The 27,019-nt window shown below is 38.8% G+C and overlaps 1 protein-coding gene across 11 annotated transcripts in view; it reads right to left on the reverse strand.

Moving 5' to 3' along the window:
• Window positions 1–27,019, reverse strand: part of TBC1D1 (TBC1 domain family member 1) — a 119,837-nt gene that overhangs the window by 30,812 nt on the left and 62,006 nt on the right. For 7 of the 11 annotated variants that reach the window (XM_069791906.1, XM_069791887.1, XM_069791926.1 and 4 more), the window contains 10 exons: window positions 25,819–25,923; window positions 25,058–25,190; window positions 23,608–23,699; window positions 21,859–21,969; window positions 19,155–19,283; window positions 16,976–17,062; window positions 14,966–15,255; window positions 13,108–13,236; window positions 10,614–10,733; window positions 9,293–9,432 (listed from right to left, as the gene is read on the reverse strand). In XM_069791906.1, the coding sequence (XP_069648007.1) occupies window positions 9,293–9,432; window positions 10,614–10,733; window positions 13,108–13,236; window positions 14,966–15,255; window positions 16,976–17,062; window positions 19,155–19,283; window positions 21,859–21,969; window positions 23,608–23,699; window positions 25,058–25,190; window positions 25,819–25,923 (1,336 nt within the window). The remainder of the gene's footprint in view (window positions 1–9,292; window positions 9,433–10,613; window positions 10,734–13,107; window positions 13,237–14,965; window positions 15,256–16,975; window positions 17,063–19,154; window positions 19,284–21,858; window positions 21,970–23,607; window positions 23,700–25,057; window positions 25,191–25,818; window positions 25,924–27,019) is intronic. The other 4 variants (XM_069791935.1, XM_069791942.1, XM_069791960.1 and 1 more) reach the window with 4 other exon arrangements.

A 27,019-nucleotide genomic window follows, 5' to 3' on the forward strand; every position in this document is an offset into this window, starting at 1 on the left:
CAGCTGTTTGGCTGGTAAAGGAGGGCGGGGAGGTGGGATGTGCAGGTAATCCCTCAAAGCAAAGTAAAAAACCAGACATTTGGTAAGTCAACACTAACCCATGTCCATGAATATACAACAAGGTGATCAACAGACATGCCATCCGGCTTCCAAATCCAGAACAGACAACAGTAGAAATACTGTAACAACAAAATGAGTATTTCATTATTATGCACAAATGACCCAGAGGACAGCAGAGAAAGCAAAGATAAATAGTAGAGCAATTCAACTGAACATAACTGGGAGCTCACATTCCACTGAATCAAACTGCCATGTGTTAAAATCCAAGTAATGTGCAGCCTTCAAAACTTTTATGAGATTAGTAAGTGCACTTAAGCAGGACCTGAACACTTCAGCACACACTGAAAGATTGCTTCCCTGTTCATCTGCCAACCTTGTCAGCTCTTGTTGACTCCTATTCCACATTTGACCTGTACTCCTTTCAAATATGTTGCTCCATTCCCTGCAGCTTCCATATAAAATTCTACCTCCATACGTGGTACTTCTACAAGCCTACCACACTTCTACTCTTTAAGGTTCAGGATTGGACAAGTTGACCGAATAACTATTATTATATTTTATCAATACACAGGTTATTTTCCATTTAAAGTTCATACTTGGACTACCTTTCAGAATTACTCTTCTGCGCAATGCACTCCTACAAGTCTGTGGGTCCAAACTAAGTATTCCTCCAGAAACAGTGTACTTCACTGAGAAAGCCACCAGCTTTCCGGTGCTTGTAAGAACTTCTGCAAGGTAATGAGCTGCAGATGAAACTGCTCATGAAGCAGATGGAAATGTTGCACAAATGTACTAATGCATCCATGCATACGTCAAAAGCACTGCTCTGATGCTCCCACCACTTTGTATTGGGTTTGTGTGGCAAGGTTTTGGTAGCGGGGGCGGTTACAGGGCTGGCTTCTGTGAAAAGCTACTGGAAGCTTCCCCCATGTCCGACAGAGCCAGTGCCAGCCGGCTCCAAGGCGGACCCGCCCCCGGCCAAGGCCAAGCCCATCAGTGACAGTGGTAGTGCCTCTGGGATAACAGATTTAAGAAGGCAAAAAAAGTTGCAGTGGGCACAGTAATGGCAGCCGGAGAGAGGAGTGAGAACATGTAAGAGAAACAACCCTGCAGACACCAAGATCAGGGAAGCAGGAGGATGAGGAGATGCTCCGGGCACTGGAGCAGAGATTCCCCTGCAGCCCATGGTGAAGACCATGGTGAGGCAGGCTGTCCCCCTGCAGACCATGAAGCTCCACGATGGAGCAGACATCCACCTGCAGCCCAGAGAGGACCCCACGCTGGAGCAGGTGGTTGCCTGAAGGAGGCTGTGACCCCATGGGAAGCCCGCGCTGGAGCAGGCTCCTGGCAGGACCTGTGGATCTGTGAACAGAGGAGCCCATGGAGCAGGTTTTCTGGCAGGACTTGTGACCCCGTGGGGGACCCACGCTGGAGCAGTCTGTGCCTGAAGGACTGCAGCCCGTGGAAGGGACCCACGCTGGAGCAGTTCGTGGAGGACTGTCTCCTGTGGGAGGGACCCCATGCTGGAGCAGGGGAAGAGTGTGAGGAGTCCTGCCCCTGAAGAGGATAAAGCAGCAGAGACAACGTGTGATGGACTGATCACAACCCCCATTCCCAATCCCCCTGCGCTGCTGGAGAGGTACGTAAAGAATCTGGGAGTGAAGCTGTGTCCGGGAAAAAGGGAGGGGTGGAGAGAAGGTGTTTTGAGATTTGGTTTTATTTCTCATTACCCTACTCTGGTTGATTTGGCAATAATTAAGTTAATTTTCCCCAAGTCGAGTCTGTTTTGCCTGTGATGGTAATTGGTTGAGCGATCTCTCCCTGTTCTTATCTCGACCCACAAGCCCTTTGTTATATTTTCTCTCCCCTGTCCAGCTGAGGAGGGGGAGTGATAGAGCGGCTTTGGTGGGTGTCGTGGTTTAACCCCAGCCAGCAACTAAGCACCACGCAGCCGCTCACTCACTCCCCCCCCATCCAGTGGGATGGGGGAGAAAATCAGGAAAAGAAGTAAAACTCCTGGGTTGAGATAAGAACGATTTAATAGAACAGAAAAGAAGAAACTAATAATGATAATGATAACACTAATAAAATGACAACAGTAGTAATAAAAGGATTGGAATGTACAAATGATGTGCAGGGCAATTGCTCACCACCCGCCGACCGACACCCAGCCAGTCCCCGAGCCACGAATCCCTGCCCCCCACTTCCCAGTTCCTAAACTAGATGGGATGTCACATGGTATGGAATACACTGTTGGCCAGTTTGGGTCAGGTGCCCTGGCTGGGCATGAGAAGCTGAAAAATCCTTGACTATAGTCTAAACACTACTGAGCAACAACTGAAAACATCAGTGTTATCAACATTCTTCACATACTGAAGTCAAAACACAGCACTGTACCAGCTACTAGGAAGACAGTTAACTCTACCCCAGCTGAAACCAGGACAGTGGGCACCTGGCATCCAGCCAGGGTCAACCCACCACACACTTACACTACTCAAGAAAGGATGAGGCCAATAGGAACAACGGACTGAGATGGAATTTGTACAGCAGATTCATTCATTTATACTCAGCTCTTTGGCTTCACGTGGCAGCACTTCAATCCTAGAGAGCAGAGCATCCCTACAATCCAAAACGATCAAAAAATGCATTATACAAAACTCTCATGTGCAAAGATGAAACACAAAACGAAGTACAAAAGATTACGAAGAAAGTATCATGGTATATTACTACCACCAACCACACTAAAGGAAGTTTGTAAATGAAAAGCTGGTGAATTACTGCAGGAGTAATTAAAACAGACAATATTTGACTGGTAGTGTCGAACAGGAAATTTCATTAGCTCCAGAAGAAGCTACAATGAAATAGTGCATTTACTGGGACCTATGGGAGGACATTAAAGTATTCCAACAGTGAGTTATTAAAATGTTGCCTTAAACCGTATTTTTTTTAGGAAATTTCATTTGTAATTGACTAGAAAAAATCTTAATTGATCAATAGTTTCTTCTTCAATCAACCTCAGTATTAAACAAGGCTTTCCAAAAACAAGAAGAAAAAAAGGACACCCACTAAGAGAAACCACACACACAAAGTAAAAAACAACAGAAGTGACAAACCCACCTAAAAGCCTGAATTTTAAAAACATTCTTTCAGAAGCACTTAGTCTAACCAACCTCAAATACCAAAACCAAGATAACAAGATTCATCTTTGACTAGAAGCTGCAACACTTCACATAGAAAAGAAGGGCTTGTTTTATTTTTATAGGAGGCTAATAGGGAGGAGGCTCAAATATACTGCATTACTGTCATCCTCACTATCGAGTTGGTTACACATGGCTCTCTGCAGTGTTTACCAGTCACATCTGCTCTCCAGGGTTAAGAAGTCAGGCAAGATATGGGGAGAATGTGGAAAGAAGAATTCCATTAAGCATTTTATTTTCTGAATTACATGTTTTTTCTTTGTTGCATTTTAAACACTCCAAAATTCAGCATAGCAAACAAACAAGAGAATCTTTACAGTCATGTAAGATTAAATTGCCCAAAAGAAAGGACTTTCACAACATCCTTAGTTAGTCCTCTTCAGATTTTCCATTCAGGTAATACATGATACAAAATTAAAGAGGAACTGCAAACTTCTATAACCAAGGATATAATATTCCTTTTTTTTTTTTTTTTTTTACACAGATGTCTGGAGTATTTGATTTCATAACCAAGTATGGTACCATTACCAGGAGTCTTCTGTTACCAGAAAGCTTCAGATATGGAACCACAAGAAGCAACAAGTTCTTCTAGTCTGACGTACAGTGACTGAATAAGGAATTCTTCAAAAATTGTTTATTTCAATATGGTTGATTAAAATCAGCTCTGAGAGATGCTTTAGAGTTTGATTTTTCTTTTAAAGCCAAGAGCTTCTTAAAAAGTAATCACTACCTCCAAATTCAGCCCATTTACTAATATTATCAAGCCCCTAGAAATGAATGCCCTGGTATTTCAATGCACACAGAAGCTGTCACACATTATATGTGATACTTAACTGCTTATAGCCAAGCTCCTATGCTGCAAATCAAGATTATGAGTATATATTCGCTCTGAGTAATCAATTCTAACCAACTGGCTTTATTACAGCATTTACAAAGCTAGTCATTAGTTAATTAATAATAATTTTGCTGCTAAAAAAGAATCATTAAAACAGTATTGGAGGATGCATTACAAATAATTTACACCACAAACATTCTAAGTACAGAATGCTAAAGCAATAGTTTACAGTATTTGCAATACTACCACAAAATGATTTAAAAAATATTTTAGCTTAAATAATGGAAGAGATATAACCCTCACCACAAAGCACATAAACAGATAGTTAGGTGCTAACTACAACTGGTTTTAAGAATAACAGTTCTTCAAATCCAAACTTTTCTTCAGCACTTTGGATTTAACAGTTTGCTACCTCTGTCTGTCAGAGACTAAAACCCAATTCATTTTAATGAATGAGTCAATTTTTTTTTCCTGAACAGAGATACTTGTACTTTCTAAAAGACTTTTTTTCTGCAAGTCAGGTTGTAAAATACTATGTAGTTGTTCTGGCTAAAGTTCCTTTTCTTCATCTGAATCTATTTTCTGAGTACTGCTAAGCAATACCAAGCACCCCATTCCTCCAAATTGCCATTTCTTTCACTGTTCAACATGTAACTCCACACCACTGCCCACCTAAAGCAAATCACCCATTCTCCAACCTAAAACTGACACAGCTGTTACAAAAATCTTGCTGTCTACTGCCAACACACTTCCCACAGCAAGAAAACTCATCACAAGCACTATCACTTTCCCACCATTTACTTCAGAAAACTATTCACGCTCCCTCTAAATCTAGCACTTGAGTTTACTCTGTTGGGAGTTTCTGACAATCTGCAAAACAGTTCTCCCACTATGACCAATTCTGAACAGTCAATATGTGAAAATTGTAGTGAAAATAGTCCACTCCACAGAGATTTGTAGATGCTGAATAAATGTATGCAAATATCCTGCTGCAGTGCAGTGCAAGCTGAAGTTTCATGATCACTCTGCACTGATCTAAGTGTGTCCTGCTCCTCAACAGGGTAAGAGCACCCACCCACCCTCAGCTTCCAGACACGTGTCCCTGTCTGCCTCCCTGTGCCTGCTCTAGTGCTTGTCTAATACTGTGAGTGGGACTAGAAAACTGATCCAACTGAAAACTAATCACCTTTTTTGAGTGAGCCCATACTTCAGCTAGTTTAAAATGATCACCAAGTTGTTCCCTTCACCTTTTTACCAGCCAAGCCAGAGAACTAGAAGTCCTAAATGATTTGCATAGCCACAGAATATGGCTCTTGTTAGAGAGACTCTACTATAAGTATGAAGATCTGGCTGCAAGTAGGGTGGGCAGGTATAAAGGTAAAAATCAAAGAACTGAAGAAACACTGTTACTACTTAAGAGTGTTTAAGACAGTGAGTGGGAGAGCCAGAGTGAATTTTGTGTACTCATATAAAGAAAACAGGCCAAAAAAGCTTTAGAAAAAGAGATCAATGAAAACCTTCATTCAAAAGAAATATAGTATTGTAACAGATCTAAGTGTGATCCATTTTGTGACCTGTGCTTCTCTTTTTCCATCTCTCCACTTTGCAGGATACAACACTCATTCCACCCCCACAAATAAATAAAAAAGAAAAATATCAGAGGACAAGTCACTGAGTGTATCTCAAGGTGGTGGTGAGAGAAACGCTGCCCCCCAGTGCTCCACACCACCTGCAGCAGCACAACCATTCCCCAGCGAACAGCAAGAGATGAGGTTGGACATTTGAACTGTAGCTTGCTACTGTAGAACTAACATACTTCAACCCTGCAAACCTCCAGCTACCAGCTGGAAAGCAATAAAAATACCTACAGATCATTTCACATATGCAGAAAATCCTTTCTAGATCTCTAAGCTGGAGATCAACCTCATCTTCAGGCTCACCAGAGATCACCTGGCTGTCCTGTCAGGCAGCAAATTGTGTAATGCTTCTCCAATGCGCTTCATGGTAAAGTTATGTACAGAAGCAGGGGAAAACAGTGGGGAAGGGGAAAGCGGCAGCACCCACAAGCAGGAGGTGGCTGGAGGAGGGCCTGCACATGAGACATTGCTCCTGTAACAACCGAAAGTAATGGTTTCCTGTACCCGAGGCTTTCTGTTGTCTCAGAGTGCTCTCCTTGCCTGAGCGTGGCTGAATTGAGTCCAGTCATCAGGCAAGGCAGGAATCTCAACTGGCAAGAAAAAAATGGCTTTCTAGTGTATCTATTTGCAATATAATTTTTTAACTCTACTGATTTGGGACTGTTTTTCATTTTACTCCTGAACTAGTAAGAAATGAACATCCTCTTTCACTTATAATAAAACCCTCCTTTTAAATAGTAGTGTCTGCAAAACAGTGTGCTCTCTGCCTGGTAATACACGATGCAACCAACAAAGCACAGCCAGCAATCATGTCTCTCCAGCCGAATTACAGGAAATGAAGTTTTAGCTCAAACTACTTATGAGCACCTCCTAAAGAATTAAAGGATCCAGAACTACAAGACAGGGGGACTCAAAGCGCTGTCAGCTTCACGTGGTAACTCAGGACACTAGACATCTCTCAAGTTCAGAGCCTCATAAGATTAAGCTCAAAATTTCTGCAAAAGCTATGTACCAGTTACCTGGGTTTTCTTTTTTTCTTTCTTTTTTTTTTTTTTTTTAACTTTTAGTACATACACCTTCATATCCTGCTGTCTTAATCACACAGAGAGTGGCAATGAACATGATGCATCTTGAGATTCAGCTCACCACTTGCCTATACAAATGGAATCACAAATGTCAGAATCCGGATCTTTCTGTGTGTATAACGCTTAAAGTTGTCCCCATTTCTTGTGACATCTTACACATGCATATTTACTGATTACAACCCAAAGAAGTTACAGCCACAAAGCAGTTTCATTTTGTTGACAGCGCCTGCCCATACGTAGTCAAAGCAACACGTAGTTCAGGCATACTGATGGATTTCACATTTAATACAAAGTTTAGTAAAGCAGCCTATGCTAAGCTTGAAAAACTTCTTCATCACTGACTCACAGAGATCTGGGTCTCTTGGTTTGTTGACTTACTAACTTGTAAAAAAATCCCTAGCCTTTTTCCTTACTGCTTTCCTGCAGAGTACCTTGGAATGGTGTGTGGGATATTGCACTTGAATGGAGAAATTGCTCAGTGGAGTCGCAGTCTATAAAGGGAAACTCATGAATGCTCCCTTGTTTCCCTCTCTTCATGCTTACTTTTGCAGAACATGACAAAACATGTTATCTTTAAAACCTTCTTTGCCCTCTGTCCAATTTGGCTGAAACTGATCTTTTGGTGATACATCAGCTACTCACATAAATTCTTTTTCAAAGGAAATCAGTCTAAAAAGAGTGAGGAAGGCTTTTTTTTTTAAAAAAAAAAAAAAGGAAGTACAGGTAACTTTTAAAATCAATAAACTCCACTGCATGTGCTGCTTCTCCTTGAGAGAATATGAAAGAAAGAGGAACAAGAGATGAATGATAGCTAGTTATATTTACTTTGGCACTACAGAGGTTACCAAGTTAACTGTTGTGGTGAGTCCAATGTAATATCATCTGTACAGCAGCCCTCTTAAAGGCTACAGAGACTGGATCATGAGTGACTACCCTTTGCTGCCAGAAATGTTCCAGGAGATGCATGAAAATCCAAACAGAAAAACCCAATACTTGTTATGAATAAAAAAAACCCCTTAACTCTTGAGTTTTCTCCCTCTGTTCATAAATTGAATATGTACATTGGAACAAAAACAGAAAAAGAAAACAAAAGTGAAGAAAAAGGCCAGATATTTTAAATTGGTCCTCCTATTAATAGCACTTCCTGTTTTCCATTTTGGCCACACTTGTTTCTCCAACTATTCTGCTTATCCAGTTGTAGGTTGTTGAGATTTTATCTTGCAGCTATTACACCTCAGAGGAAATGCTTGGATAGGCAATTTAGGTGTTTTTTCCCTATTTAATATGGGAAGGTTTTGTGGCTTTCAAAAACAAGTAAGACTATTTCCAGTCACAAAAAGATGCATCAAACCTGCAAAAAGAGTAGCTTCACAAAACAGCTGAGGTCGAACAGCTCCTTCATATGCGTTGAAGTATAGGAGAGCATTTCACATGTATGTTTATACAACATGCTCTTGAGATTACTTTGTTTTGAAGTACACTAAATTTGAGAGGCATCTCTGCCCATATACAGCTTACCCCATTGTCAGTCAAATTACCTTGCAAGTAATGCATTAACAACAGAAACACTTTTGTTATGTGCTGTGTCCAGTTCATCAAGGTCTCTCTTTAAGATGCAAGAAAAATGTCTCAGTGACATTAAGATGGTTACTTTTTACTACATTTACTATAATGTACTGTTCCCTCCTGTTCCCTTATACTTTTTCTTATTTCTTATACAATGGCCTTAGAGATCAGTTAGAAGGTAGAGCTTGCAGAGCTCAAGCTGTGAAATTCAAACTTTAGAGAGCAAGAGACCACTACCTACAGTCACAAGCTTCTCTGAGGCATTGTTCGCCTCAGCATGTGCTCTACTATCTGACTCAGATAAAGTGAGATGCATAAAATGATGCAACCACATGCTCATGTGCAGTGATTTTTTTTCTAGTCTGTGGTTCTTTAGCTCTGCAGAATTTCAGGAAATAAATACAAGAACAGTGGATAACTATGGCTCAAGTGGCAAATGTCACAGACTGGAGCAGCATACATGAGGTCAAATTCAGTCTGGTATGAAGTACACACTACAGAACTCACCTGAGGTCATAAAAGAAATTTAATTTCTTCTGCTAGGCCTGGATTTTTCTAGCCCATAGTCCTATACTCCAGCATGGAAAGATGAAACAGAAGCATCACCTTTTCTTCAGAGCAATACTTGGTGATACATTTTTTCCCCAGAACTCATTAAAATAGTACACATAAAAATAATTTCTTCTCTGGTTAGTTAATTTGACACAATTGGAACTATGTTAGGCAAGAAGCTGAAAAACAAAAACTCAACAGCTGATGAGCTTGGCATGACCAAAAAGTAGGTGGGAAACTGCAAAGACAGGACAAACAGAGCACTGGGCAAGTATGTCCACTTGGTAGACAAAATGATCCACACTTCACAGACTACATCCACTAACAATGTTCATGGGAACAAATAAACACAGACTTTACCATCGTATCGGCTGGGAGAATCACATGCTTTCTGAGGGGTTGCCACTCGCAGGAATATCTGTTGCCTCCATGAATGCCGTCGAGTCCTTACAGGGCTATCCGCACCAATGGCCTGCTGGCTGTGTTTGGATTCGTAGTCGCTAAAATTGCAGAACACAGAGTGGCTTGTGAGTAGGTTACCTGAATCTGCTAGTAACAGTGACACAGTCTTCAGTGAATACAACACAAACCATCAGCTAAGGGGTGCAGTGTGCTGTGCATATGCTGGGTCAAGCTCTTAAGTGTTAGGTGGGTGAAGCTTGCTTTGTGGCAGCAGGCTTATACAAAGCTGCAAACATCACTCAGGGTCATCAAAACAGGCTGGCAGCTCTGTGCATTCTGCTTTCTTCAGTTTTAATTAATTTTCAGCTTGCTTTACAGCAGTGTATTAAACACAACACATTAAAGACACATACACCATAATGTATCTTTACCACTCTGCTATTTAAATGCCATCCACAAAATCTAGCGATTATTCATAGGAGACACAAAGAACTGCTGATGCTTTTTATCAGCACACATCAAGGAGCTTTATAAACACCAACTAAACTTCCAGCCTTCTGTGAACTGGGTATGTAATCTATTCCCTCACAACACAGACCTGGAGCAAAATTTTTAACCTTCATGTCCGCAAGTCACCATCTGAAATAAGCAATAAACTCGGGAACAGTGTCCAGGAACCTTGGATGTTACTCCTTTGATGCAATCCACAAACTACAGAGAGAGTTTTATTCAGAATATTAAATGAAATAGCGAACAGCAATGCTACTTTCCTGTTAAAAATCCCACTAATAACTCTCACCCATTACATCTTTAAACTATTCATTGCTTTATTCCAACCATTGGCTAAATGGTTGCATGAGTCTTTGTTGAAGTTGAAAGGGATAAATGAACTTCAAATAGCTCTGGCAGCAACTGGGAGGAGCATTTTATAGGCCATCCTCTCCTTCCAATGTGAGGACACTGACATTGCTTAGGGTGAACCATGTATGTTCTCTTAACTGAAAATGGCTAATACAGTCCCTTAGCAGGAATAATCACAGAAGTACATAGGTGGAAGTTGCATGACCATTACAACATCAAAATGGTTAAGTTCTGCAGTCTTAATGGGAGAAGAGTCTGGGATAGCTCCATCCTTTTGACAGCAATCACATGCAGAATACATGCAAGTGAACTGTTGAACAAATCAGGTTTTGCAAGTGTGAGAAGCATTTAAAATATTTCAGACAAAGCAACCTTTGAAATTACAGTTTTACCTCCAGGCTTTAAGAGAGAACCCTACCTTGTTGTGCTCCTAAAGTCAGAGGTGTTATTTTCATCTACAGGAGCCAGAAATTTTAAGAAATTTGGCACAGAAGAGGAAGAATGAAGCCTTCTCCTTAAGGCAGTACGGTAGGAGATGCTGAGAGTGCAGTTGGGAAAAGTATAGTTTAGAACAAAGAAGTATAAATCCACAGAATTAAAAATAACACATACTGCTAAGTTTCAAACAAAAAGCAGCTAAATCCCGAAGGCCTGAATATCAAGGAAACCAAAGTCAAAACTAAAACTGCTAACAAAGTGCTACTTTGAAATACACATTCGTTTGGGCAAACTAAAATGTTCCAATATAAATAAATGTACTTCCAAGTAAAGCTATTATTCTTTATATCTATATCCCAAGATTTTTAGTGCACGTTTCAAGTAAATTCCTTTAATCTAGTAGGAACTGACGCCAACTTTATCATTGCACATTTACTTAAATATCAGTTTCAAAGTTGCAATGATTGACTAAGTTTGGGGGAAAAGGTTAGGAGAAGCTGACACTGATAATCATTGTGCTGGCAAATGAAAAATAAGACTTTGGCAAAAAACATTTTGTAAAGCATTAACAGGATTTTATTCAGACAAGCTTGGAACTTTTAAGTTAAAAGCCGAGCCTTCTGACTGATCATTTAGGATTGTGGCTCTATTTATGCAACAGACAGGAGTACTAATCAAATTTCATCAACAGTCTTGTGGCCAACGTAATTCTGCTCTTTCTTTTAAAATAACAGGCCCCCAACATACTCAGAAGAAGGTTAATAGAAGGAAGTAAGAACAACTCAGATAATGAAAGTTTCTGCATGAAATGAAAACACAGAAAATTACTTGGCTGATGATACTGGAAGACCTTTTTCTCAGAAGAGTACACAAAAACATGTGAGTAGGAGAATTTAATCATGTGAAGCTAAGTTTAAGAAATAACTGCTTCTAACAAACCATAATGATATATCTGGATGGCATTTAGCACTGTCTCCTGAAGACATGAATGGGATGGGGGGGATACTCTGGGATAATCACTAGTATGAAGTGAAGCTATTTAGTAGCTGGTACTGAGCACAAAGAAGATAAGGCTGTAGCATGGTGTGCCCTGCAAACAGGTTTTGCTTACAATTGCATTGTGAATCCATCACAATTACACTGTAATTTCACTTACAGAATACAATCAACTTGGGCAGTTTGACTTTATTGTTTTAAACTCATTAACCCATTTGATATTCCTATCAATTTCAGTTTTCAGTCTTATTGCTTAAAGGTTCAATAAGGTATACCCTTAAATGACCACTGAAGGAGAAGTTGCTACTGTACGTGCAGAATCTACTTGGAAAAATCTACTTTTGAGAATTTAGCCTTCAGGATTAAAGTAAATCTTATTAAAATGAAGAGTAAAGAGGACATTGTAGCCTCACATTTCCTCCTCTGAGCTATACCATACTTCTGAGGTGAAGCTAAATTAAGAGAGATGCTAGTTAGTACTCAGCAAATACAGCTGAAGGAACTGGTGAAACAAGGTTCTCAGTTGAGTATTTTCTCAGGATCAGAAGAATCAGCACCTTGGTGAAACAGGAAACCTTCACCCAGGAGAACAAAATGAAACAATAAACAGCAACAGCAGTAAAAATTGCTTGCCAATGGCCAGTGACTGTTGACAGCGCTTCCAAGGACATTTGGTCTCATTAGCCTTTTGAGCTAAAACAAGCAGTTTTAGCTCAAGGGGTTAAGAAGTGGTTTCACGGTTAAGATTTTTAGGGAGCTACTTGTTTCAGGTTCTCAGAGAAACAATGGGTTGATGTCCTTTTCTCAATGTTCTCTATATGTATTTTTGTTCTAAGAAAGGAGGCACAGAAAAGTATAACTCGATATTGCTCAAAGTAACCAAGACAAATACACAAGCTTGTAGGTTGGGGTTTTTTGTTTGTTTGTTCTTGGTTTTTGGGGGAGTGGGGGGTGTTGGGTTTTTTGTTTGTTTGTGGTTTTTCCTTGTTTGTGGGGTTTTTGTATCAGGTCTCCACAGTCCTGCTATTTCTTGCCCCATTTAGTTAACTTAGTCAATTTGCCTTTAATGTCAGGCACAAAAGAATATTAACATGTTTCTGTGTTACCATGAACAAAGCAGAACAGAACTGAATGACTGAGGAGGGACAGAGTGAGCTGGATCACAGGTTCTTGGCAACTTATCCCTCGCACAATTTAAGCAGTGCTGCTGTCTGCTGCATAACAACAAGTTGCTTTGGAGCAACTGGCTCTAAAGAAAGTCATGTGTCCGTGTGTCTGAAAGAATTTCATTTATTAAAACAAAAAATTATGTAAGTAGCAGCTCTACACTCAGTAACGGAGCAGTTAAAGAGTTCCTCTCCCATAAAAATCTACCACCATCGGTTTATATTAAATTATTTTAATTATTTACACTATAGAGCTTCATATTAACATGCTAAAAAAACCCTACCCCAAACTACATACAGGCACTAGCTCACCTCTTTTGTGCAAAATGCCCACTTTGTTCTCCACTTGAATTATGCCTTAGATATTTAAAAAAGTTGGGCGAAGAGGCCGAGGGATTAAGACGAGCTAGAGTAGGAGAACGCGTAAGTTGACCAGAAGAACTTTTAGATTCGCCGACAGATGCATTCAAATCATACAGTGGGATTCCAACCAGAGCGATGGAGTTGAGGTGGCACAAAGAACAAAACACAGTAAGAGAGGAAAGGGTGGGGGGAAGTGAAATCCCTTCTCTAATCTTTGAAAGGAACCTGGCATATACAAATCAACCATTTCCTAGGTTTTTCACAGTTAATGCAGTAACTGTAAGAGGCTGAACATTTTAACCCAATCAGCAAAGTCCCAAATACAGACTTACAGGCTTCAGCAAGGCATTTCAGCATATGACTAAATTTAAACTCCCAAAAAACTGTCACTGACACACCCCTTTCTTCTCCCTCATATGTGCTTCCCCATGGTTTCTATGATAAAGTCAGGCATGTGATCAAGAGTTCTAATGGATGAGAAGTGAAATGCTACATGAAGATCCAAATTTATTTACACTTTGGACACAATTGAGGTAAGCTGTTCAAAAACACTCATAAAATGTACAAGACTTGTTACAAGTCTACCATTCCAGTGATTTTTAAGAACTTTTAAGTATACTTTTCTTCTAAATTTTCCATTACCCCTGGTTCTGTACATTTGCTATGAAAGGGAAGCAACAGTGATTACTTTTTGCTTTGAGTTATGTGAGGGAGCAGGCACTCAGGTCTTACTAAAAATTATATGATCAAACCCAAATAGAAATAACAAAGGAAGTGAAAAATATACTTAATTTCTAGCTGCATTCCTATAGTAAAATAAGAACTGACTGAACAAGCAGCTACAAGGATCAGGGCAACTCTCATGAAGACAACAGACCAACAACACATGTCCTAAACTGCACTACAAAAGCATTCTAGTATTTTAGAATTAAAAAGGTTCAAAGAAGGGACAAAAAGGCAACCCAGGTTATGTTTCCTTTCAAATACTATAATTCTCTTTTTTTCACTGTCATCACCTATTTCAGGCATTTTTTTTTTACTGCCCTGCCTCCTGCAGGGAAAAATGAGCTGGAACACATACAGAATTCCTACTAACTTGTGTAAATGAGCAGTTTTGGCAGTAAAACAGAAGCCTACAGACAGAAATGGTTCCATAGTAATTGGAAAAAGCCAGATAGAGGGAAGGAAGACAACTGCCATAAAGTTAAGAGACTTTAGAGATGTAGAAGCAGGCATTTGAAGGAGGATAGCTTAAAGAGTATTAGCATAAAGGCAAGCAGTAGCCTGTTTTTGAGAGTAAAATCTACACAGGCTCATTGAAAAGCTAGACAGGAGCCTCACCTCTATCAACAGTTAGGCAATTTATGTCAGTTTTGTGTGTTATTTTAAAGTCACACATGAATTCACCAACTAGTAAGGTTTTCAGCATCACAGATGCTACTGGATTTTTCTCTATAAACAGACAACAAGAAGTAGCATTTATTTATACTGCTTGCAGATCAAAACAATGAAAATTAATGAATATTGCTTGCAAAAATATAATCAAATCCCTTGGGAGCAATCCTATGTTGTGCTTACACTTAGTTTTGTGACATACTGTGGAACTACACATCTCATGTTTTTCTCTCCCCTGTGGAGCACACAGGGATAACAGTGTTTTTAAACAGAATACCTACAAACCTCCAAAGAGTGACACACTGCTGCGATACATTTCTTATCCATTAAGAGGACATACCTGGTATGCAATTATCATCCCCAAATATGCCCTCAACAAACGAAATCACAGCCTGCTTTTAATAAGTCTTACTTTCTTTTGTGAGGAGTCTCTGTGCTCACTGAGTGGTACCTCATAAGTTTCCTCTGAGGAATGGATGGCGATGTTTCAACAGGTACCAGTGATTCCTGGCTTTCTGTTGGCAAATGACTCAGTGTGTTTGCTCGCCTCCGAAAGCTTTGCTGAGGTAATGTAACAGACTGCTCAACAGGAGAATTATCTGCACTGCTGGAGAGATCACACACTGATCCACTGGTCTTGACAGTGTTTTCTGTAGGAAGAGTAGGAAGTCTGTCTTTCTCCTTTTCACACAATGGCAGTTCCTAGCAGTGCAAAAAAGAAGGTTATCAATACATAGGTTTAGAATCAATCTTTGAGGTTGCAGTCCCATGTCATTTTTCACATCCCACAGAGACCTGCTTCAAATTTGCACATTTTTATCATGATAGCTCAAAGAAAGTCTCTTTGATATTTTATGTCTTTGTTATTAATCATTTAGGTCAACAAATTACAGTCTCCATTTTACAGAGAAGAAATACTTTTGAGAGTAATTGTATATTTTACAGTATGTTGAATACAACTCAGAAGAAATGGGGTCAGAACAGAACAGATGGGTCAGGTTTGGGTAACAGTGAGAGCAATGAAAAGGGTGGCATTTCAGAGCACTGTATATTTAGCACCCCACCTAACAATATAATATTCCTCTTGTCTATCCTTAGATTCACTCAAAGGACTTTAATCCTATGACTAGATGCCCATTTCAGTCCAAAACCATGTATTTTTCTTCATTCCCCACCTTATGTGTTTCCTGCAGAGTTGGCCATTCTTTCAAAAACAGAAGCAGAAAGAGCAGACTCTTGATTACCTGAAGTCAGGAGTCCATAGGCAAATAGGCACTAGAGCAGAATCAATAGCTGTATGCAAGTCTGCAGAATGCTAGGTTGCCTCCAGAGAAGACAACTGGCTGCTTCTATGCTGTTTCTTTATATTGTTTTATTCAAACTAAAAGCTTTCTAACCACACAAAGGGGGAAATTACTCCACTTCTTGTTTTAGTTTTATGTTTCTTACAAATGCAATCCTGCATTCACAGTATGTACTTTCAGGGCTAAAACCAACCAGATTAGTATCAGCAGCATGGTAATTATTGCATTTGTTTTGCTGCACATTGTTGCAAGATTCAGATGATGTCATATATTTTATTTCACATATATAGACTCACACAATAAGACATGTACATACAAAATATGTGCTTATATACAGTACAAGGCATTTGAAATTCAAATGGAGACCCCATTGCACTGCTCTTTTTCATAGCACGGGGAACAGAATGAAAGGCCTGAAAACAACTTTAAACTTCTGGAGAACAGAACCACAGATTTACTATGAGTCCCATCTTGTCAAAAAGTATGGAAATCTCAAGTGAAACTCTACAGATAGTAGCATCTTACACGTCACCATTGTATTGACATGTGACTGCTATTTCTTAGCCTGAATCTCTGTTATCAGGGTAAACTGGGAAATTACTTTGTTCAAGTTGTCCCTCAGAGGACTCACACACATTCTAACATGTTACATATATGAAAATTGTTTGGGTAACCAACTTGAAAATTCTGAAAAACTTAAATATTGCTTTAAGCTGGGAAAGGGGGGGGGAATGAAAGGCAGTTGCTGATCCAAGACGCTGCCTGCAATGAATGCAGCTCCATCACCCTCAGAGGGACTGGGCACAGGAATAAAGACACACCCTATGGATCAGCAAGCAGCAACAGGACTCTTACAGGTCAGAAGAAAAGGACATACCTACTCTCCCTACTCTGTGATACTGTTTTTATCATACTGTTTGGCTGTTCTGGGCTTTATTTCTTTTCACACACAATCAGTTAGCTTGTCTACTCCCCCAAAATAATCAAAACAAAATGCAAGATGTTAGAACAGAACAGTTATATGAGCGGTTGGTAACTGCATTTTACATCTGACTAGTTTTTCAGGGAATATTATCTGAAGTTTCTAAATAGGTACATTCACCCCAGGCTTTACTTACTTTACTTGGGCTGCTTAAGGTACTGGACATGGAGCTGTCCAAATCCACAGCACCAGAACTGTCCAGTGGACCTCTGGCTTTACTGCCCTGTAGAGATAAAGCACACCAGCAGTTAAGATTATGATATATGGGGCACAGCAAAAAGAGATCTGTCTAGCATAGTCAGAATCTGTAATTTTCAAAGACAGCATGAAAGTTAATTTCCTGAAATGCCTAAGAATAGCCTTTGCCCCCGTGAGAAACAGAGGCTTCATTCAGGACAGTCACTGACATTTTAAAGGATCCTGTGGAGTTAAGGAATTCTCATGGGCAATGATGTGGTTTCCATGGTATGTACATAATCACATATTACACGCATGTACTACAACTACTATTAAAGTACCTTCTGTATTCCAAATAGGAAATTTTCACACTAGGTACTTCTTACCAGGATACAAAGAAACTAAAAGGCCGTCTATTACAAAGGACTCAAAACCATATAAATTTAATAAACAGCAAAACATAATTTCCAATATTATCATTTCAATGACCACAAATCAGAAAGCATAAATATTTTTGTATAATCTGTTCAACAATATTTTTGTATAATTTATTTGACTAATGTTTTTATGTAACCAAGAGAAATATCAAGAAACCTACTGATGGTTCTTACGTGCTAACACAACTATGGAACTTTTATCTTCCTAACCTCAAATGGTATCTTTTTTTATGTTTTGAAGTTAAGGCTTATGTTCTCTTTGAACTGTTACTCCAGGTACAAAATGTCATCATCATTCACAGTAGTGGCTATTCTCTCCTTGAAGCTCAGACAAAATGTTTTGCCTCACATCTGATCAAAATCAAGAATTTCCATCAAAACAGCCATGACAGTGAAAATGCAACCAATATACAGCTCTGCTCATGTGAAGACAGCTCATGCCAGTCAGGACAAACTAGCAAAAATTAGAACAGTAACTACTATAGTTAGTGTAACAACACTAACATTATGTTTCACATCCAGGACACACCCATAGCAGGATTTTATTGGGAGTGAACTCTAGAAATGCTTGGCTGGGAAGTAATGAGCAGAGACATTCAACTAAAAATCTTGCCTATATGCGTAATTATAACAGGGAGAACACGCTTTTGCCATAATTTGTTTCATGGGAACAGGTTAGATACAATGTCTGAAAGAAGCTTTAAAAGCCTCGTTTTGTCACTACAAGTTGCATGTCTATGAGCCAATAAACTGTACTAGATCTTGCTTCAATTTAACTGTTTGCTGATGAGAAATGAGAATGCCGAATTTTTGTTTCTTAATATTTGTTGTTTGGCATTCTGTCACAACTCTCTTTTTTAAAAAGGGAGAAGGTCTGATTTTTTTAATCCTTTGTCAAGCACAAGCCTTCCCAAGTCTCCTATTATTTTCCTCAGACTTTTTCTATGAGGTGCAAACAAGAATATTTGAATGAGAAGACACTCCGTAAGTTTAAGTAGTGCTTAAACTTGACCACTTTCTTAACCACTGCTGTGTACTTTCAGCAGATACTTTCAGCCATCTGTTCATGGTAAACATTTTCTTGGGGATCACTATCACATAGGAGTTCACGTTTTTTCCACTAACAGGTATTGCCAGACACTGTTTACAAAGCATTTTACCTGATGTGATATTGCATAAATGAGTTCATATTCTTAGTGCCTTCTGAAGTTCTTTACACTCCTCGCCTTCAAATAACCTCTAGCATTTAAAAGTTCAGATGCCCCAGTCATCAGTTCTGTGTCACTTATAAATACTATCCCATTAGGAATGCTTAGTCAGTTCCCTAATCACTTCCTTCTACATAAAGAGAAGTGAACAATTACAATTATTTTTAAATTTTCTAAATCTGAAAGAGAAATAAAACAATTGTCACTTTTCATAAGTTCTCATGCTCAACTTCCTATTAATTTTTTGAAATGCCTATATACACTGTTTCTTATCTAGCAATTAGTTCACTTCTTCCAGGACTTGGTATTCTCTCTACCAAAGCCCTGTTTTGTTTTGTCTTCTTCTAACATGTACACTCAAATATTTTTGTCACTGTGCCTTGAATAACTACTTGGCTACAACCTGGAAGGATAACAAGTATGACTTTTCTATCATTCAAATAAATAAAACAATGAAATTATGTTCAGAGGCAATAAACATGAAGATACTTACACGTGATAAAATACTTTCAAATGATTCTGTCAGAGATCTTTTTGCTTTGTTCTTTAACATATCTAATCTGAATCTCGGAGCGCTGCTGGGCACCTCGTTTACAGCATTCTCAGCTGGGGATTGTGAAGTCTGCAAGTGTTTAAAAACATCAATGTGAAATACTCAACAGCATGGAGCAGAATCTCAGTGAACAGTCTGAAGACTTCTGTAACTTGAATCAATACTTTCTCCTGGTGTTCTTGGCTTTTCATGCCTTTTTCTCTACTGATACTTATATTGAAGTTTAACAAACTATGCTAACATAAGACCAGGAAATCTCTTAAACAAAATGTGTTGACTGTAGTAGCATGCTTCAGAAGAATTGCCATTTTGATAGGGATTTATGGCTGTGTTGACAAATTTTCTTTAATGCCAAAGTACAACTGTACAAATTCTAAATGTTTAACAGATTAGAGATTTCTGATGGATTTACTTTTCTTCAGCCAAGAAATTAATCAAAATTGATGAAGCTCATAATTAACAAGAACTCTCAAGTGTCTCCATTATATTAAAATGGGGCTTTTTAAGGGCCAGGAAGATGTATAACAATCTAACTCTTCTAAGTATTTTACCAGTAGAAACACTTCCACCTTAAAGCTAACAGTCTATTGAGAGTTTTGGTTTTTAAATAAGTATTTCAGTCCATTTCTAGTGCTCGTAAAGACTAGTGTAGCAAATACAAAAATGACACTATGATGCAAATATTACCATCCAAACCTAACACCTGCAGTAGAAACCAGAGCACAGTTTTGAGTGTTATTTTTGGGGGTTCATCTTGAGACTGCCAGGCACCGTAGCCCTCTCTACCTGGCCCTAATTTCAGAGATCTGAATGCTTGATCTATGTAACTATTAGTATGTGGGCAGCTGAACAGCATGCCATCATCACCACCAAATAGTCCTGTCTAGATAAAAATTTTAAAGCATCCCATTTCCAGTACGACAAAGTTACAGGCTTCTGTATTTTCTTTTTACCTTCGCTCATCTTATCCTCAAAGGGCAAATCAGATGCTGCCTGCTATTATGTTCTTATGAAAAGACGCTTATTTTGAAGGTCATTTTTGTTAAATAAGATCCATGTACTAGTACCATATTTCATTTTTTATCTCCCCTGATTTATATATTAAAAAAAAAAAAGTGATGAAAAGCGTGACAGTGAATACCTATGTAGAAAAGAAGGGAAGAGGGACATCAGGGTGTCATGGGTTAATGATTGCTGAGACAAATACCCTGCCAGAGTACATGTTCAAAGGTATCTGCTATTACACAGCTCTGGAGATAAATTATCAGAGTAAATACAAAATGTTATGCTACGACAAATGATGGACTGAAGGCAAGTCAACTCTGTTCTTAGAGCATTGGCATCTTTACAAGGATCAGATTAACCAATTTTTGTTCCAGGAACTGAGCAAACAGACTGCAGCAGGCCCTATGAATTTTCAAATCACACTGAAGGCATACTAAGATACTATCTTGCTTTGTATATCCCTATTTCCAAGCCACTTGTGACTGATAACTATTTGATAATCAGCTGGCATTAAACCAAATAAAAATATTTCAGGTATGATGATAGAGAACCTCAGGCAATGTTTCTTCCTGTCATGCCATAACTACAGTGCTTTTTTCTTAAAAACATATTTCTGGTGAGATGCCCAAGACAAGAAATCAGAGCATGAAATATGCAAAGTTCTCTTCCTGCTTTCTCAGGGAGGTCAATAATTAGCCAGTAAGCCATAAAAGGAGAAAAGATTAACAAAGTGAACAAATAGTAAATGAAGACTTGCTGCTACTTCCCCAATTTCTTCAGGGATCTAATTAGTCTCCATATATTAATTTGCTAGTTTATATCACAAACAGCCAACAGTAGTCATCATGATGGGTGGGACAGCCAGGATTTTTAAAAGGGTCAAATAATTGGAACTGAAGGTTTCCGGAGAATGGGTGCTGATCCTTCCTCTTTTGAATACAGACCTCCTTGAGGTGTCTTAAGTTACTTAGTCACAAACCAAGGCAACCAAAATCATTAATCCCTTTTGAAAAACCTTAACTGTGCTGTATAAACAGCCAGTTAAACAGCACTGATGCAACCTGATAAAGAATGAAAGGTAGCTCAGCTCTTTGGAAATGGACGACAGTCTCTGCTGCTGTTTCTGCAGCAATCCTCCTCATCTGCTCCTTGAGGCCACTTCAAATGGTGGTTTGCACATAAGAAATAAGTTCCAGCTGTTGAGTAAATGTAATAGTCTTTATCAAGGATCAAATCCAATGTGTTGTCAGGACACTGACTCACAGAGACAGCGGGATAGCAAATGCCACAGATGGGCTGAGAGCAATTACAAATTCATTATATATTCTCTCACATACATTGCATTTTCATTGCAGTGAGAAGAAAGAAATAACCAAATTAGTGGTCTACCTTATTTGCATCTCTTTCTCCAAAGCCTGAAATCAGACTGTACCGGGTACCTCAAAATCTGAGATATGCCTGTTCTGGCACATGACAATAGCCTATGAATCACAAGCAAAACCAGTGTTCACCACTGCCTGCAGTCTGAAGTTCCAAAATGCCAGTGATGGAAATTTGCCTTTGGAAAGGTATAAAAATGGAATGGAAGACTTTTTTCCTGGCTCCTCCTTACATGAACTAAAATTGAATGATTACTTACCTGTTTTGCTTCCCCAACATGAACATGGTCCTTCTGTTTTTCTTCATACATGTTTCTCAGAACAGAGATAACCAACTCATTCTCTTTTTGATCATTTCTTGGTCTTAATTTCTTTAATTGAAAACACCACAAGCACAGTAATTATACATTTGTATTACAGTTAGCAAACATTTACTCTTTTCACTTTGTCATTGTCAATACATCCTTAGTGTAAGAACAAGTTCAACTTGGTTAATGCTACTACTCCAGTCCACCAGAGGACACTAGTGTCCCAGGTAAAGCAGCAACACAGCCAGAGAAACACTTGACCTCACTTCATACACGACAGAATTTAGATCAAAGATAAAGGACAACTGTAGAGGTATCAAATTGCCACAAGCAAATAAAGACTTTAAAAAATATTTTTGCCAATTTGCTTTTGATGTAAAGAAAACCAAAACACTGTCGTTCTGAGTTTGTAGCACACGTGAAGTATTGTCTTGCAGTTATGATGCACAACCTTTCGCCTAGAAATCCTTCTCATTGGGCATTCCCAATGAGAATCAGAAATGACATAGGTATCTTAAAAATTAGTGCACAAGGTGAACACATTTCTCTCTGCTGCATTCTATTTAGATCTGAATTATTGTACGAGAAAATGTTTTTAAAACTATCATAGAATTTAATCCCAGAAACCTAACTTTTGAAAAGCATATGCTGTTTTAAGCCTATTGATGTAATGCAGAGGATACAGTACGAATTAGCTAATGCCAGGGTAGCACATCAGATCAATAAAAATATCCTTAGAAAGACAGTTATCTAAAAATGCAAATCACAGTTACAACATATGGAGCTGTAAGAATGCAACAACTAAAATTTTAGGCAGTTCAACTCAAAAAAATCAGCTGAAAGATAGGCAGGAGAGATGTACTTTACCCTTGGTTTTATAAAGTTAATCGTTTGCAGACGCTCACCAGAAGCAATTATGAGTTTCCTGTGACTACTAGAAGCTTTAGACCATTAAAATGAGTGCAGAATACTAAAAGGCAACAGTGCCAGCTAGCTGCTGTATACTAAGCAATTACTTAGCTCGTGGAATTGCTCCCACAGAGTAACTTCCAAATTTGGTACTGGATGATAAACTGCCACATGGAAACACACCAAGAGACTGAAATGACTCAAGAGAGGAAGTAAGTATTATTTTTATAAAAGTCTGAAATTTCCTAATCTTCAACAGTGTGCCAAGCCCAATGACGTTTCCTTCAATGTTCATCATCTGTCTTAAATCCAGCTATGCTTTCCTCTGTGCTTAAATGGATTTCATTCAGAAGATAGAAAGTTAAACATTTTTAGTTAGTTTAACAAGTATTAAGATCTAGGATAAATTTTAGGCAGGAACTTCTCTGATCTGGGAACGTTACAGTAATTTGTTTTGGTCAAAGTAACAGTTGAGTATTCTCACAGTACAAGTTACTGCCTTCACCCATAGAAAAATGTGTGCTGTTTTAGTCAGTGAGAAGTCAACATTTTCATGGAAAACAACTAGTATTAAGGGAAGAAAAATTAGTCAAATAAGCCATTTTCATCATAAGACAAGTTTTTAACAGCTCTAGAAAAATGATTATATTGAAATTAAAGCACAAGGTGATAAACAGTCTATTAAATAAAGATAATAATTCGCAAAAAAATGAAAATAACTTCGGTGCTTCACACTGATGTTAGGAAAAAACATCCATTGCTTTAAAATCCTGAAGGAAACAAAGAGCTTACCTTAACCTCTTCAAAAACAGAGGCCTGCTCCTGGTTATTTAGTGTTGTTAGATGCTTTTGTAGTTCTAGTTTAGTCTTAGAAGGGTGTAACCCTACCAAGAGGAACAAAAAAGAACAAATCACAGGGTCAAATTTGTCAGAATTAATCGATCACAAAAATATGCACACAATTTAAGCCAAAGCTGATCAGTTATTTGAGCTGACCCATTGCACTGATTTCATAACAGGCCATTGGAAAGAACTCTAGGTTAATTTAAAGCTACTGCTGAACTCATGTCTTTAAAATGAGGGACACGAACTCTGCAACAAGGAGATTTACTGAGCACAGGCCAGGATTATATATACTCTTAGCTGAAGATTCCATTATCACACAAGATAAAATAAACCCACGATCTACTGCATTTTAGCAAACTGCTTTGTTTGTGTTTTATGCAGTACCGCTTGGATTTTGCCTGTGGTATAAATATAATTTCCACTGATTTTCTCCAATTTGTATGCCTTGGTCTTTTCTGAAAAAGAGTAAATTTATTGCATGTTAGTGAAGTTCTTGCTTTGCCTCTTGTTGAAAACATTTACTGACAGTCTAAAGCAGACTACCATCTCAGATTATTTTTTTCTGCTCTCATCCTGGATTAAATTCCTTTCCTCTATTTTCTGTGGAAAAAACAAACCCTCAAAAGAAACAGTAGTTTCTGATCATGGCATTTCTCCTTCAGAAGCAGATGATACGATTAACCAGATGGCATGATTAAAGGCATTAGGAATCATTTGCCTTCAAGAAATTTCTCAAAAATCATAGCTAGCTGAAGACCAAAATAGAGTGAAAAGTAGTTTTGGAAGTTCTCCAGTTTCATCAAATTAATACTAGATAGGTTTTAGTCCCACAAGCTACTGTCATGTGATCTGACAAGCTGCTGTTGCCCTTTATTCACCCCAGACATCACTTAAATGAACAAATCCTAACTGTGAAATTTGCTGAAATGCAAAGAGGGGTTTTTTTTTTGTCTTGAACTTGTTTTCTGGGCAACAACTACAATTCTAACTGCTACATTTTCTTGAAGGAGCATAGATCAACACCACAAACATGCATATTAAAAGCATACTGTTCAGTTCACGTTTAGTAGGGCAGCAGGTCATAGCTATTGCAGCATATATTCTTGAGAAGTTCCTTATCTACAATCCTCTGTGTTTATATGGCTAATAGAGCCAAGCTAGCTGCAATTCAGTTATGTTTAGACTCTTAATTAGTTTTCAAAAATTCAACTAAAATACAAGAAAGAAGCTTAACTTGACATTGCAGTCCTCTAAATAAAAAGACTGGCCTTCAACCCTTCATCCCAAGTCCGAAGCTCTTCTTAAGTATTCATTCCCTTAGAGTTTCACATGTAAGATTGTCCCCCAATAAAATTGTTAACAAAAATATTCGACCAGAAGGTTCTTCAAACCTCACCTTCTATCTTTTCACATAGTTTATGCAAGCTTTGCATAGGACATCCTTCACAGAGCTGGGACTGTGCCTTGGAAGTTTGTTGCACAGCAGCTACGGTGAAAGCCTGTTTCAATGTCATCATGATTTCATCAACCTGAAAAGAATAGAGTGAAAAAGAACAGAATTTCACTCCTCCACTGAGTTTCTGTTTTCCTTAAACACACACACAACAGTCTTTTACAATGATACTGCTTGTTTCGGAATGCGTTTATGATTAAAGAGAAAAGCTGTTCTCATGCCATTTGTGCACACAAACACACAAGCAAGACAAAACTCATCGTGAAGACATAGCTCTTCCAGGCCACCTAATTTTATTACTGTGGTCTAATAAAAGATACTGCCTCTATCTAGAAACCTTTTCTTGTCTGTGATAAAAAAGCTTACTGAAGTTGTGACGTACTGGCCTGACCTAGAGCACAGAAGTATAGTCCTGATTTTCTGAACAGGTACACTATGAAAAAACCCTCTTCCAAAAAAGAGGCATACGGTCTAACTTAGCCTGTGCAATGAAAGGAAGTTTTATTGGATTTTAAAGGGGATTTTAACTTCTGCCTTCAAAAGAAATTAAAAGTTCCTTTGCAGACTGCTATGTTAGTTACATTTTTAAATCATATTTCTGAGTGGAGCAGGATTTGAAGACATTCAGCAAACTATAGAGCATGGAGCAACAGAAGACTTTCAGGGCCTAATATTCTATTAGGCTTTTCTTTTCTTTCACTTACCAGTGCTTCATCTGTACACTGAAACACGTAGCAAACAAAGTGGAAGCCTCCATTTTCTGAAGACTCTCTGCAGATGAACCCAAAGTGATCCACATGTCTAATTCCCTAGCACAAAAACAACAGTAATGAACCAGTCATATTTACTTTCAATGTTTTGTACCTCTATTTTTTCCAGTGACAAAAGCATGAGAGGCCCAACAGATAGGTTGCATATCTCTGTTACACCTACATTAAAGTCATCTGGCCATTAAAAATCTATTCTGTTACAGAACCTATTACTTCATGAATCTTTCAAATTTCACTTAAGTCAGAGGTTGTTTGTTGTTTTGTTTTGTTGGTTTTTTTTATAATGACTGAAATAAAACAGATCCATTGGAGTACGCTTACAGAGATGAATAAATACTGTTCAAGATGTATTTTACCCAAATTGGAAATAGCAGGGGAAAAAAGCTCATTCTGTTTTTCTTTTCTTTTGCTTAAGTTGTCAACAATTGCTTTACATTTGTAAGACCAAATCCAAAGGCAATCAAAAGGGACATCAGGGCACTGGGATGATTAGTGGAAGGATCAGGAGCACAGGTAGTGTCTTCCTCAATCCCTTCAGTGGCAGGGAAATACACTGAAAGGAACAGGAAAACACACCTGGTTAATATGTGGCTCAGAGACTGGTGCCATCAGTGGAATTTGGGGTTTTTTGATCACGGGAGGTTTACACGGCACCAGGCTTGCTAGTGACAGATGGTTTCCAGCTATCTCAAAGGGGTAAAAGAATCCTCACTCATGAGATGGTATAGGGCTCATAGAGAGGGCTTTAAACTAGGTTTGAAGGAGGTAAGGGATAAAACTAGGTGCACCAGAGATGAGCCTGGGGGCAGCGTGCTGATGTTAGGGGTGGATTCGATAACCCAGCTCAAGGGCATCTATGCCAATGCACGCAGCATGGGCAATAAACAGGAGGAGCTGGAAGCCATCGTGCAGCAGGATAGATATAACTTAGTCGCCATCACGGAAACATGGTGGGACGACTCCCATGACTGGAGAGCTGCAATGGATGGCTACAAGCTCTTCAGAAGGGATAGGCAAGGTAGAAGAGGTGGTGGGGTGGCTCTCTATGTTAAGGAATGTTTTGACTGTACAGAGCTACTACACGATTCTGATGACAAGGTGGAGCGCTTATGGGTGAGGATGAGAGGGAAAGCCA

The sequence above is a fragment of the Haliaeetus albicilla genome, chromosome 1 (assembly GCF_947461875.1).
Source record: "Haliaeetus albicilla chromosome 1, bHalAlb1.1, whole genome shotgun sequence".
NCBI classification, from domain to species: Eukaryota; Metazoa; Chordata; class Aves; order Accipitriformes; family Accipitridae; genus Haliaeetus; species Haliaeetus albicilla.